The sequence below is a fragment of the Lissotriton helveticus genome, chromosome 7 (assembly GCF_964261635.1).
Source record: "Lissotriton helveticus chromosome 7, aLisHel1.1, whole genome shotgun sequence".
NCBI lineage: Eukaryota > Metazoa > Chordata > Amphibia > Caudata > Salamandridae > Lissotriton > Lissotriton helveticus.
In genome coordinates this window covers 1,201,023,344-1,201,038,321 of record NC_136068.1, presented here as the reverse complement: position 1 = coordinate 1,201,038,321, position 14,978 = coordinate 1,201,023,344, and the positions used below count along the sequence as shown (strand labels likewise).

Below are 14,978 nucleotides of genomic sequence, written 5' to 3'. Positions count from 1 at the left end.
GGCCAAATCCCATATGGGACAGGACTGCGAATAGGTGTCCCCATTCCACCATGTCAAATGCCATTCGGGCATCTAAGGAAAGGAGTACCGCTGGTTCCTCTAGCAGCTGAGTTTGTGCCAGGACCCCATGCACATGCCGGAGATTGAGAGCAGTGCTTCTATTGGGCATGAAGCCCGATTGATCCGGGTGTATCAACAGTGGGAAATGGGTCCTCAATCTATTGGCTAACCGTTTCGCAAGAATTTTCAGCTCCGCATTGATAAGTGATATCGGGCGGTAAGAGGAACAGTCTACCGGCAGCTTACCGGGCTTTGGGATTGCCACTATCGTTGCGGTACGCTGATCCAGCGGGAGTTCCGCGTTCGCCAAGCTCTCCGAGTACATCGCCAGCAGTGACGGGCTAAGCGTTTCAGACATGAGCTTGAACCATTCTATGGGGATCCCGTTTGGGCCCAATGCTTTCCCGATTGTATCGCATGTATCACCAGTTGTATTTCATCGACCGTGAGATCTGCCTCCAGTTCTTGGACCGCGTCAGGTGGAAGTGTCTTGACCACTATGTGGCTAAGGGATTCTAAATTTGTGTCTTTAAAGGTGATTGTTTTGCAAGGAAATGTAAACTGAGCTGTTTGTGGAGTGCGCTGAACCTATTTAATTAACATGCCGAACTTAATCTTTGCAGTTCTAATAGCTCCTAATAACATTATTTAGTTATTGTTAGATTACAGAATGTTCGTTTGCCTATTTTGTCACATTTTAAACTGCTAATGACTTTGAGAGAGAAGCACACCTACGGAAAATATGAAATTAGCAGCTTAAAGCAGAAATATAAACCAATGTGTCTAGAGCAAGTTTTTGCTTATCTTTCTCTTTTTATTCACCATTCATCTACCCATGTGCATGCACAGCTGCTGTTTATGGCCCGTGACACCGTCAGCTAGTTTGGGCTTTTTAGCAAATAGAACTTTTAATTCTGGGAATGTGTGCTAAGCTTTACCATGATTAGTATACGTTTACAAATTTGAGGATCCTACATAACACTACCCACAATTAATGGCAAAAGTTGCACGTGGCAAGGGGAACATTTAGGGGTTTCCTCTAGTTTACTTCATGAATTGCCATCTGCAGAACATCACCATCTCCATTATTCAAGACCCCATCCCCATTTACTTTACACCATCTGGTACTCCCTTGAGGTACAGTTCCCCTCATGCATCACCTAATTTTCCCCTAATGCACAACAGACCGTGTTCCCAGAAGGGACATTCTACTGTGATCCCTGGAGGTATATCAACCACTGGCCCTTCAAGGTACCTCACACACTGCTCCCATAATGTTTAGTGCCCCCTGATCGCTCTCTGGTGCACGTCGTACTAGGCTGTGAAAAAAGTCATTCCCTTGTAACTTTCTTCCTCAGACCTTAGCTTTATAGGGATACATATGACTATCGGTCTGTTGGCAAGTGCACTATGTGCCGGTGAATCTAAGAAGGAAGTCTTTTGGATCAAAAAATTTAACACCATGACGCCCTGGGGCCTCAACGACAAATTGGATTTAAGCGGTTTTCTATAAATCCCAATCATTATTATTGACATATACATTGATCTCGACACAACCTACATTTTCCACCATCATGTCACTTATACTTACACCCAACATTTAGTCATGATAGTGTTCATGGACTTTATTTCATTGACCTGCACATAATTTACACTTATCATGAGTATGTTAATGTACATCCAGTTTCTATGGTATTTAGTCTTGTCGCACTTTGGTTTGTGTGCATTGAATTGTACTAATACGAACAATATGCATCAGTGTCATAATATTTGTGTTATAGTTTCTTCTCCACAGCCATTATACATATGCATACATCTCTCTATGTATATGTGCTTCTATAATGTAGTTTACACTTCTGACGACTATATATGTAAATTAGTCATTGCACGCAAGTGTCCTTGTACATTGATATCAAGCTGTCATACATTGTTCTTTTCTAGTGTCTGTACAAAATTTATGATTATGCACTATACCATGTTGGAACAACACCATGTTAATGTTGTAGTTGCATTTTCGCTTGAGAGCAAACAGTGGGCCTAGTGATGTTTGTTCTTTATAATATATGTGTGCACATTATGTCACCTAGATTACCAACGCTGACTATGTAGTGTTGATTTTGAGTGTTATCACTAGCTCGTTTCTTTCACATTTCATCTGATTAAGCTTCTGGACCTTTTCATGTTTTTTTACCCCCAAGATGGTCGACGTACTTAGCACACAGAAGCAGATAGTGAGCACATCTTGTTTCATGTTCTCTAGTCACCGCGGGGAAATTTGCTTTTATTTCAATCGGGCATTCCGTTTCTTAATTTGGGTTGGACTACAATTGTCTAGCACCGCGGTTCTCGGTTCGCCTAGAACGCCGCCACGCTTTCTACACTGTTTTTTTTTTCACATGTGTCTACGTTATTAAGTTTATACATTTATATTCTTTCATGTTCGTGTGAACACAATCATCACGCCGTGTTATTTTATATTCCATATTATGGTGCTTTGAGTTTGTCTAGCACCTTGTAAACATGGCCACCATAGAATGTAACCAGTAGTTATTGCCTTTACAACCACGTCACAAGGTTCTCACGCACCGCGCGAATCCCGTCATTGAAACTTACCCGGTTTTTCTTCGTTTGACAGCACAACTTCGGTAGAGCAGACAGGTCGTTTTGACGTTTCGTCTTGGGTGAATGATTCCTGACTCCTCGCTGCTCGCTTTCTTCACAGCACGCTCCGATTTATCAACAGTGCCATTGATGATACTCATTGCGTTCCCCCTTTTTCCTTTTGTTTATTTCTTCCTGTCCATGCGGCTCTTTGCAGCTTGGCACAACAATTTAATACTTTGGCGAATTGCACAGGATACCAGTTCATCACGTCCCTGGTGAGAGGTTTCAATTTTCTTTCTGTATAGTTTAACAGCGTCATGATTAGAGTTGCCATTTATGTCATTGTATTTCACTTTTGGCACTTACATTGTGTCCTCGTAGTTTCGTTTAGTTTCAGATTCTTTCCACCAATCCAGGTATTTTTCACATTCAGGGTGCATGGTACGGTCTTTATATGTGCTCCATAGTTTATACGGGTTGTTAATTCTCAGTTCTTCATTTTCCACTAGAATTCTTCCGTTTCTTCAGTGTTTCATACAGCAAGGTTAAAGCTGTGCATTTGAGTAAGAGGTTTTTCTAGTACTTGGTACATGTCATTTTACACTGATATTATTGCGCACTCTTGTGTTAAGAATTTAGATTCACCGACACCTAGGTTTTCTGTCGGGCATTTTTTCACTTGTTGGACATGTCTTTGATAGCACAGGTGATGAAAACTGGTCAGGTTGGTCTCTTAATACACATTACGTACCTTGAGGCAAGCGTGTCTCCTTTTCACCTTGCATGGTATGTCATTTCTCTACTTTTGGTCATTGTATATAGCTGTAGGTGTTGTCTGATTTCAGCAGCTTTTTGACTTTTATTGTACAGTGCATCATAACAATATGTGGTTATTTATCCTTTTTTTGTTTAATTCAGTGCCCCGGAAGAAGGGACAACTGGTCCCGAAATGCATTGTACTGCACACCTTTGATCTGCATTTCTACAGTATTTCATTTGCATTGAAGAACATGGAATATGGATTTTTGATATATGTACACTATATGATTCTTGCAACTATTGTAATGTGTTTTGATTACCGCATGGAATACTTTTCAACAAAGATGTCATTTGTTTGAACTTTTTGTGGTAGGAGTATTTTTTGAATAACTTTGGATTTCGCTTGAAAAGATTGTGAAAAAGTGATCTTGAACTTTGTATATATTCAGTTATTAGTGCACGCAGTGTTTCAAGCAATCAGTGTGCTTGATTTTTTTTCACATGTACCTTTATGTGAGACGGGCAGCCCACAGATCACTGCATAGCACACCTCCGTTGTTCAGTTTTTTGAAACTCAGAATTATTGCGTAAAATTGTTGTAAAAACTTTGGTGTGCACCAAACACCTCAACTTTTTCATAAGCGAACTATGTGCGCCATATCTTGTCTGTGTCACTACACTATAACATATTTGCTTTGCCAATGTACCCCATCTATGGCTCCATGTACACACCAATTCACTGCATAATAAGCCACATACCTACTCATTTATTCATTCCAGTAGACACTCATGAGGCCACCAACCCATTAATACATTCACCATTGCTTCAGACGTTCCGCACCTACTCACCACCTAGAGACCCCTCATGGATGATTAGTCCGCGCTCTACAAATCCTTTTGCATTGCATTACCTCTATCTTCATCTTCTCTAGGTGTGTTGTCTGGCTGCACCCTTGTATATATGTTCCTGGGCCGAACATTAAAAAAAATGTTTTGGGGATTTTGAAAATGAATGACAAGAAAAAAAGATCTAGGGTGGGTCTTCGAGAAGGTGGGTGGAGGGGTTGGTCATAGGCTGTGCGCAGCGGGGTTTCGTTGCCTGCAGTTGTTGGCCATCTCCTGCTCCCAACCCTCAAGACACGTAGGGCCAAAAGCCTTGCCCAGCGGAGAGTTGGATGCCTGCGAGTGTTGATTATGGTATTAAGATCTTACTTTTACGTAAAAAAAAAAAAAATCTGTTCAATTCGCTGAAAAAAACAAAGGTTAAAGTGAAGTGACGTTATATCTCAGCATAACTCTAAATCATGTCCGTCATTTAATTTTTACCTGCACTTTTAACCCCTTGTAATTCACTCTTGCCCCCCCCCTCATTCCTCCTGCACACACGGGTCCACACTTTGACCAATGTAAAGGTTTCGCTCCCCCTATCCTTCCTGGGCAACAGAAAACCATACAGTATCAAGCCTGCAAATCAATAGTTGAAGTCTAGGGCCTGACGTCTATGTGACCTTGTCAATCCTGCTTTTATTCCTACAAAGTCTATCAAGGGTTGCTATATCTGGCAAAACTTTATCATTAGTCATTCAATCAATTAATAATTTCTAAAGGAAAGCGCAGCACTTTAATCCCTATGGGTATCTAGGCACTGAGTTTGCTGCGTCTGCTTCAAAAAAGCCAGGTCTTGAATTGCTTTCTGATGACTGTCAGGGAGGGGGCTGTTCGGAGGTGTAGGGGGAGGTAATTCCAAGCGTTGGCGATGTAGGAGAATGCACGGCCCCTGCTGTGGGTCTGATGGTTGCTTGGGACGTGTGCGAGGGCTAGGTAAATGGAGCGCAGGTGTCTTGAGGGAAGATGGAAGTTCAGTTGATGGTTGATGTAGGAAGGTCCTTGTTTGTGGAGGGCTATGTAGAAGTGTGTGAGTCTTAAACTGGCATCTTTTCTAAACAGGGAGCCATTGGAAGTTTCTGAGATGAAAAGAGATGTGGGTACACTTGAGGAGGTCCAGGATGAGTATGGCTGTCGTGTTCTGTATTGTCTGGAGTCTTCCGAGGAGATGGGTAGAGATAAGAGTGTAGAGCGCGTTCCGTAGTCGAGAGGGCTGGTGCAGAGGGCCTGTGCGACGATCTTTCTGGTGTTTACTGGGATCCATCTGAAAATCGTTCAGAGCATGCAAAAAGGGTGTGGAAGCAGGACGAGGTGACTGCGTTGACTTGTTGTTTCATGGTCCGTTAGCTGTCCAGGATTATGCCAAGGTTGCAAGCGTGGTCAGTCAGTGTGGGTCCGAGTTCTTCCGGCCACCAGCTGTGGTCCCAGGCGGAGGTATTCTTTCCGAAGATCAATACCTCAGGTTTATCGGAGTTCAGTTTGAGGCAGCTGTTTCACATCCACTCTGCTACGTCGGTCATGCCGTTGCAGAGGTTGGTCTTGCTGTTAGAGGGGTCCTTGGTGAGCGAGAGGACCAGCTGAGTATCGTCAGCGTATGAGATGAAGTTGAGTCCGTGAAATCTGACTATGTCTGCGGGGGGGAGGGAGGGGGATGGGGGAGAGTCATGTAGATGTTTAACCAGCGTTGGGCTGAGGGAGGATCCTTGGGCCACATATGTCCTTTGGAGTGGAGGTGAAAGGAGGTAGACTGATACTCTGGTGCGTCCTGAGAGGAATGATATGATCCACTTGAGGGCATGTTGTTGAATGCCTATGTTATGGAGTCGGTCAATGAGGATGTGGTGGGCGACGGTGTCGAATGCTGCAGATAGGTCGGTGGAGAATCAAAGCCACTAGTTGTTCTTGGTCGAGGAGGGTTCTGATGTCATTTGCGGTGATGAGGGCCGTTTCGGTGCTATGGTTGGCGCGTAAACCTGATTGTGATGCGTCGAGTTTGTGGTTTTGTTCTATGTAGTCTGTGAGCTGTTGGTTGGTGGTCTTCTTGAGTACTTTGACTGGGTATGGAAGCAGGGAGGTTGACCGGTAGTTTTTGAGGTCGCTGGGATCGGCTGAGGGCTTCTTTAGGAGAGGTCTGATGTCTGCGTGCTTCCGTCTTTCTGTGAACGATGCTATGGAGATGGAAGTATTGAGGAGGTTGGTTGGTGAGTTCAGGGCTGATTAAGTTGGATCAGATGTTGAAGAGATATGGGGGCGGGGGTTGGTGGGTGCCCCGGAGTGGATGGAGGACATGAAGTTTTTAGGGGTCTGGATGTCGAGTGGGGAGCAGGTAGTAATGGCTGGGCTGGGGTTTTCTGGTTGGATGAGGTGTTTGAGGCTGAGCGAGGTGGGGTGGGATTTGAAGTTGTCGTAGATGTTTGCAATCTTGCTGTGGATGTCAGCAGATAATGAGTCACAGTTGTTGGGACGTACTCTATTTTCTGTGGCGGTCGGGTTGGCGAATTCCTTGGTGATTTTGGAAAGTTCCTTACTGTAGTTGGCTGCGGGGTTGATGCAGCCCATGAAGGCTGCTATTTTAGTCTCTATGTGCTGGTGGCAGTCGTTGACTGCTGTTTGTGTGCTGCTCTGTCAGAGGGTTCCTTGGTGATACACCATCGCTTCTCGAGTAGAGGTCATACATGCTTTTTTTCCTGTCACCGCTAAGTTCTATCATTCAGTCAACTTGTTGCTTCTAATCGGTAGCTGTCTATGGCTTGGCAGCTGTCTTCATTTGATTAACCAGTGTTCCAGTCTGTGTCCATGTGGGTAGCATTAGAATCTTTAAGTTCCAGAAACTTAACTTCATGTACCTCCTGAATTAGATATCCAATTATTTGCTTAATATGGCTGAGAATTTCTTTCCAGACATGTAGTTTGTTGCAGGACCACCGGATAAGCATGGTGGTGCCAACCTCCTTTTCACGCCTCCAGCACTACTTCTGAATTACAGAATTAATCTGCTTTAGGAACTATAATAATAATAATGATATTAATAAAGATACTTGTATAGCGCGCAGCTACCCCAGATGGGGGTGTCCCGACGCTAGCACGGACATTATGGGAGATAGTGGTCAGTATACCTTAATAACTACGACTAAAGAGCCAAGTTTTCAGACCCTTTCTAAAATCTTGTTCGCACTGCAATGTGCGCAATTGAAGAGGAAGGTTATTCCAGCATTTAGAGGTCAGCACCTCAAACCCCTTTCCCCCGTTCTGGCTTTCGTGATACGGGGGTGATAAGGTATCGTTTGTTATTAGACCTAAGAGATCTATGCTGCTGGTAAGGACAAAGTCTCTTCCTCAAGTAAGTGGGCCCCTTCCTTGAAATACCCGAAAGGCAAACCTAAGGACCTTAAATTTGATGTGCTTGGCCACAGGTAGCCAATGCAATTGCTTCAGGTGAGGGGCAAATACATTTCCGAAGAGGGACCTTGTAGACCAGTCTGGCAGCTGAATTCTGCACTATATGAAGCTTACGGATCATTCCAATTGGCAGACCCATGTAGAGACCGTTAGCATAAACAAGATGGGAAGGGATTAGGGCATGCACAACGCTTTTACGTGCTGGCTCATGCTAGAAATCAATAAATTTCCTAACAATTTTTATCTTGCCAAAGCAGGCCGCTGATACCTGTTGGACATGGGTGGCAAGGGCAGTTATTTGTCCCACCAAATTCCTAGATTCTTAACTGAGTCCTTAGGAGTGGAGGGTGTTCTAAATCAGCTGGCCCCCATAATGCTGAGGAGGGTATTACAGCTTGATAAAAAAAAAAAAAAAGACCTCCGTCTTGTCAGCATTAAGTTTAAGGAAGTTCGTGCTCATCCAGGCAGAGATGTTTTTTAAGCATAGTTCCAGAGTGTCAAAGGAAGGTGCAGACACTCCACTGAAAGTAAACATCAGATGAGTGTCGTCTGCATAAGATGTCACCTTGATCCCATTATCGGTGATAATGGGGGGTTTCCTGCAGCGGATAATTGTAGTAGGAGATTTGCATGTCTGTCCACAGTCTCTCTGATTTTCTGTCACATTTCTGTTCCCACCCTGATGTCCATTGTTTTCTGAAAACCCAATTTTTCTTTCCTTTCCCCATCTTTAGAAGCTTGAAGAGATTAGAGATTACCCCCACAGGATTCCATGCAAGCTGTAATGTATAGTCTGTGAAGTCCTGTGTTGCTCCCTCCCTTACCTGGGGTGCATAACCCAGTGGCATAGTTGGGCATATGTTAGGCGCTTATGTTTGTAAATTTAAAATCTGCCTTATATTGCACATGAGATTTAATAGTACCTTCCGAAGAAGGTGACCTATAATTAGGCAGTCACATTCCATCCACCTGCAAAACACCTGTCCCTCATCTGCGGGTGTAAAGTCTAGGTTATTATAGTGGATGGGTGCGTAGGGTGATGGGTATTTTATGAAGCCCAGCTTAGTGTCTACTGCATCCCAGGCCTTCGGAATGGTACAAAGTATATCGCTTACATTAGCATTTCTCGGTCTTGCATGTTTTGGCAGCCAACAGACCTCCCAGAGCGACCAGCCCATTACGGGTCTGTCCTCAAGCACCCACACCTTATCCATCTCTTTTATGCTCCAAGCTTAGGGAATATGCAGCTGGGCTTCTTGATAAAATCTCCCCATGTTGGGAAACGAGTCCTCCATAGGCCCCCCCCACCCTCCCCACCAAACATTAAGGACCATCAAGAGTTCCTTAGCTATTCTAGTACTTTCCTCATTCCATATGTACGTTTCTAGTTGTTTTTGCAAAGGCACTAGATCCTCTTTTGAAAAGGGAGCATGGGGTAGCCTGAAATAAACCTCGGTTGTGCATTAATTTTGCTTATAGCAATCCTACTCAACCATGTTTAATGGTAGGTGACTCCCATCTGTCAAGGTCTCGTGTTATGTCTTTACTTAGCCCCACTCAATTAACTTGCATCATATTGGGTAGAGAGGGAGTTAGTCATATTGATGCTCCTCCTTGAATCTATCCAATTCTTCTTGTGGGATGTATGATGTATGATGATACAACGCGTACCATCACAACGCAGTATGTTACATCGCGGTCTGATTTAATTTTTCTGAATTATTATTCAATCATAAACTCCACAACTTTTTCAAATGTTTCGAATCGTTGGCTACAGTTGTCAGTGACTTCTCATTTTTACTTCCATTTAAGATGGCGTCGCGTCATCCGCGAAAAGGAATAGTTTATGGCCGTCTCCTCCAAAGTTGATCCCATGGACATTCTGGTGTGCTCTTAGCATTGCAGCCTGTTGCTCTGTTGAGTGTGAGCAAGAGGGGCGAGAGCAGGCACCCCGGTCTAGTGCCTCTCTGCAATGTCACACCCTCTGATTTATCCCCATTAATCAATGCGTATGCTTAACCCCTTCGACGCTGATGACGAGCTGGGCTCGTCATGAGGTAGCCTCCTCGCACGCTCATGACGAGCCCAGCTCGTCATGTAAAATGCGAATCCCTAAAACCCAGCGTACGGGCGGAAATCCTACCGCACGCATGCGGTTAAGGGGCATTTTAATGGGCAATAATCCATCTTCGTATCTGGGCAGCAAATCTGGTCCAGCAGTCGATCTATTTCAAGCTAAGCCAACTAACATAGTCAAACACTTTATCTGCGTCTAACATGAGTACAATGGTTGATCTTTTTCTTGTTGCCGTTCACGTTCGGGTGTGCAAACCTCCCAGATATGATCATTTTCTTCACAGTTGCAGCCAACCAGTCGGATTGTACGGTCCAGCAGCACTGGTCCTGCAGTACTGAAATGGCTTACAGAGGAAAAAAGCTCCTGCCAATGAATAGGCAACCCCTTTCTTTTACTAAAAAAAATAATAATTCAGTACTGCGGGAGCATTAGGATACCAACCGTCCAGATATACCTAAATATGTCATTAAACAGTTATATTTCAAATGGTTGAATGGATTTACATTGAATTGCGAAAAGCACGCTTTGCGAGTAAAGCTCTTAACTGTTTGCCAAGTTTGGTGCAATGCTATTCAGCCGTTTTTTTCCTGCATCAGAGCAGTTTTCAATGGGAATTAATATGGACTCCCCATTTTCCTTGGCCCTGCTTGCCTGCCGGTGCACATCTTACCATGAAGGAGCCAAATTGGCCGAACTTTTTTTGTGTGGAAAGATTCGTGCAGATTTGTCATCCAATGCCAAAGTTATTATTGAAACTAAAAAACGCTCTTCCTATGGAAATTCTGACCTAATTAGAGCTAACCAGTTGCAACTGCCACTCCGTAATGAACACACAGGGGCCCCCATCTCATACCTATAATTATGGGGATCGGCTATTGACATTAATAGAGTGTGTAGTTACTATTCTAACTCCACACACGCGTTGATACTGAGGTGGGTTATAAAGCAGCCCGAAGCAAATATAACTGCACTTAGCATTTTGATGCTCACTCTAGAGTGCATAAAAACACTATTGGGAGCAATCAGAATAGCGCACCAGTCCTCACAGAGATCGTGGTTCTGTCGGGGTTTAACTACACAAAGAGTACCCCCCCCCGCAGTGAAAATGAATGCGGCCCAAAGCACGTTGTTTAGAGGAACAGCACTATTCAGTGCACATTAACACTATTACTGCTACAGGGGACATGTCTACGTTTAATTTATTACCACTGTAGAGAGAAATTGTTATGAGAAAACTGGGGTCAATACTTAAGCCTGCACGCTGCACTTACGTTACATATGGAAATAAGTCTCCTAGTAGTCACAAGGTTTATTGCGGATGATTTGACTTTATTGCGCACAATACGAAACCAATGAACATGAAAAGAATACAGTGGTTACTATATATGCGAAGGTGCACAGCTTATAATGACATTGTTGAGGCAGGGGAAAGAAATAACCCCCTTCGCAAGGCCTCTTGTGAGTCATGGGTCCTTCCCACACACCAATGATAATTAACATATTGATATCTGCTCATCAATCGGTCTGTCTCGATCGATTTTGAGGTTTGCTTTCCAAACCGCAATGTTTAAGGCACAAGTCTCCTCACCAGCCCCCTACCCCCGAGATGTGAATATATGACGATATTAATTATGTATTGCATGGTTTGTTCATTAATTTTAGTACTCTTTTGTAAGATTTAGAGCAGTTGAGCGTGATCTATTTGTTGTGTACCCGAGACTGCAGATATGTCAGAGTTTTGAGAAATGTGTTTTTTGCCAGGTATAATGTGCTAATATTTAAAATGTTTCATGCAGCAACATGTATTCTAAATCAAAATTTAAATGCATTGTAAGGAAATTAAAAACATGCATTCTAAAATGTGCGTTTCATTGTTAGTACATTGATTCTAAATAGCAGGTTTAGCAAGACATAAAGAGGTATGGGGTACGGTAACTTTTTGCTGACCGTTTTTTTAATTTAAAATGTTTCACAATCACTTGAAGATTAATTGGTAGATGCTTGCATGAAGGCTGGGCCTGCAAGAGTGATATTTAGATGTGCTGGTTAATGTTTTAAGGGCAATACTGTCATTTTGGAAGGCTTTTTAAAATTATTTTTTAACTAGCATTTAAAAAGGAAATGCCCATATCTGTTTGTTTAGAGAAATAATTTCAGTTAGACCCCTTTTCAATGAGAAGGCTTAGCTATGTAAAAAAAAATCTATTGCCGCCCTGACAATTTCTGTATTTTTTTTTCTTCAGTACTAAACGCTTTAATGCTAAGTGGGAACTGTAGTTTATATTCTAAATAATTTTATACTGCTTATTTTGTTTGTTTTAGAGCCTACCCAGATCTATAGATTTTTACGAACAAGGAATCTCATTGCAGTAAGTATTTTTTTATGTCATTGAAGTGTATTTAAGATCATTTAGTCCCTTGTTTTCTTACCTGACATTGCCTGTCTGTACTTTTTCCATAGCCAATATTTTTGCATAGAACTCTGACGTACATGTCGCACAGAAACTCCAGGTCAAATGCCAAAAGGTAATTATTTGTTTCTTTGTTCTGCAAATTAATTTTTACTCTATTTAGATATGCTTTAGTTGTATACTCCCAACTGTTCCACCTTGCTAAAAACCTGCAAATAGGGAAGTAGTTTTGATTATTCTTATTAGTTCTAGTATGACAGTCCCGTTGTCAGTTCTTTAAAATAGTGGCCTTTGGCTCCTCATAGAAAAATCTCTCTCTTCTCATGATCTGGGAAGTTTGGTATATTTTTCTGCTTATTTAGGAATGCTTCAGTTGCAATGCATGAGTCTGTTAGATATCTCAAAGTACACTGAATTGCTGAAGCAGGTATTGTATGTAAAAAGCTAATTTTTAGGTCTCGCGCCTAGCGTTGCAGTGCGCAGCACGAGACCTCTTGTATGGGCTTCAGAAAGCTGAGCACACACTCGTGCGTGTGGTTTTGCTTTCACAATTGATTGTAGTGTGCTTTAAAAAAAAAAAATACAGCACGTAACTGGGCAAAGGCGGGCGCATGTCCCGCCTTTGCTCCGCCCATTCCCACCAGTGTCTAGCATGCGCAACAGCGCGCGTTCGCCTCGCTGCCGTGCTTCCTTTCCCCCCGCTCCTCAGTGGTGCGCACTAACCACTGGTTTCGATTCCTGCTTCGGCTGCTCTGTGGTGCGTGCACACCACAGTTTACGATTCTGTGCTTGTTATTAGTACTCGTTTTACCATTTGGGACAGTTTGTTTTTCAACAGTCAAGGGGGGGGGGGGGAACCCTGACTCCCTGACTCCTGCTTTGGAGTTTGATACCTGCCTAGACCTGCCTGATCCAGTGAGCTGAAAGCAGCTAGTGCCTCCCTCCCTGAAATACATAGCGCCGATAATAACCATGTGTGTATCGCGCCAACAAACTGAAGAAGTGTCACCCGCACCCAGGGTGGCATGCTGAGACTGTGCGGCCAGCCAGACTGCTTAGCATCACTGCATTGACTGCTGCTGTGTGTCTTCAGTCTGGGGTCTGTGGTAGCGACGTGAGGCAAACGGACACAGCAGGTACCGCCTAATTGCACAGTAAGACTCTTGAAAACAATGACGTGTCCGAGGGAGAATGACACCAAAGGATGAAAGGCAGAGGCTGCCCAGCAGAGATGTGAACCTATAATCTGCAGCGAAACACACACGTACATACATATATACATACATACATACACAAGCACACACACCCACACACACACACACAAACACACCCACACACACACACAAACACACCCACACACACATACAAACACACCCACACACACATACAAACACACCCACACACACATACAAACACACCCACACACATACAAACACACCCACACACGCATGCACACACACACACATACACACACACACACATACATACATACACAGGCACGCACAAAAAGTCAATCTACCATCTAAGTTCACTGAAAAACGGACCAGTTAACACTAGGTATCAATTACATTGAACAATGTCCCATGTGTAGCGCTTTACATAAAAGCCCTTTATAACTGACACCTATTACATTTTTTAGTAGCAGAAAATAATGTTCTTTATCCTTTAAAAAGCAACGGGCAACGAATGAATAGCCCCTGACATTTATCCAACACTGCCTGAACATTCTAGCTATCCTAGCTGCAGAATCGGCTTTCCCTGTATACCCGACCATATTGTATAATGCTAATAAAATACTTTTTTTAGGTCGATCCTGGGCAGCGCAAGTGCTGCCCTTCGAAGCACGCTGTATTCAGGTATGGACTTGTTAAGATAAGCAATTTGTCCTATCGCTGAAGGTTGGTAGGTTGGGAAAGTAGTGTCAGGGGCGCCCTTTAAACAAGCATTTGCAATGCAATAGGTCTCACTTTTGCGAGAGTTTAAGCTATTAGCATCGTAAATGACAATGCCTTTTATTTATGTTTTAAAAACCAAAACATAAATAAAAGGCATTGCCATTTACAATGCCAATAGCTCAAACTTGCGTAAATGCGAGACCTATTGCACTGCAAATGATTGTTTAGTTGTGACCTCGCAACATTTTCCGCTATCTCACCAACCTCTTGCTTTCCCAATCAAGCATTTGCAATGCAATAGATCTCGCATTCACGAGATTTTGAACTATTGGCATTGTAAATGACAATGCCTTTTATTTATGTTTAAATATACAGAAGTAGAGGAATGGACTGTGTTAAATTTAAAAAGTAGAGGCACGCCATGCCCTTCTGATCCCGCCCACTTCTAGCACTGATTCTCCCCACCCCCCCCCCACACACACACACACACAAAGCAGAATGAAACAGGCTGCATGGGGTGTATTAAAGGGTGCTCTGCTTTCAAAAGGGGGAAGTGAGCTGAAGCCGGACGTGGATAACTTCGGACACGCAGATAAGTTATCGTGCAAGCTTTTCTGGACTTTCAAATCTAACTATGCATGGGCAAAATATCCACGCTCCCACAGTCCCTGGCCCGGGTTTCTGTGTAGCTGACCGGGGGTGCATGCGTGTTGCAGAAATACCCACTCTCCACCCACAGTCCCAGCTTCCTGTTACGTTATACTGGAGCTTTGTCTATGGATTTCTCTATTTTACAACAATCAACTCGTCAAATACCGCTGCTATTTCTGCAGATCGATCTTCCATTCAAAAGGCCTAAGACTGGCTGTAAAATAGTGAGAACCTAAA

At 43.3% G+C, this 14,978-nt stretch overlaps 1 protein-coding gene across 1 annotated transcript in view; it reads left to right on the top strand.

The window, feature by feature from the left end:
- SUZ12 (SUZ12 polycomb repressive complex 2 subunit) overlaps positions 1 to 14,978 on the top strand; it is a 979,834-nt gene that overhangs the window by 91,335 nt on the left and 873,521 nt on the right. The window contains exons 2-3 of the mRNA XM_078654391.1: positions 12,107 to 12,153; positions 12,246 to 12,310. Of these exons, the coding sequence (XP_078510517.1) occupies positions 12,107 to 12,153; positions 12,246 to 12,310 (112 nt within the window). The remainder of the gene's footprint in view (positions 1 to 12,106; positions 12,154 to 12,245; positions 12,311 to 14,978) is intronic.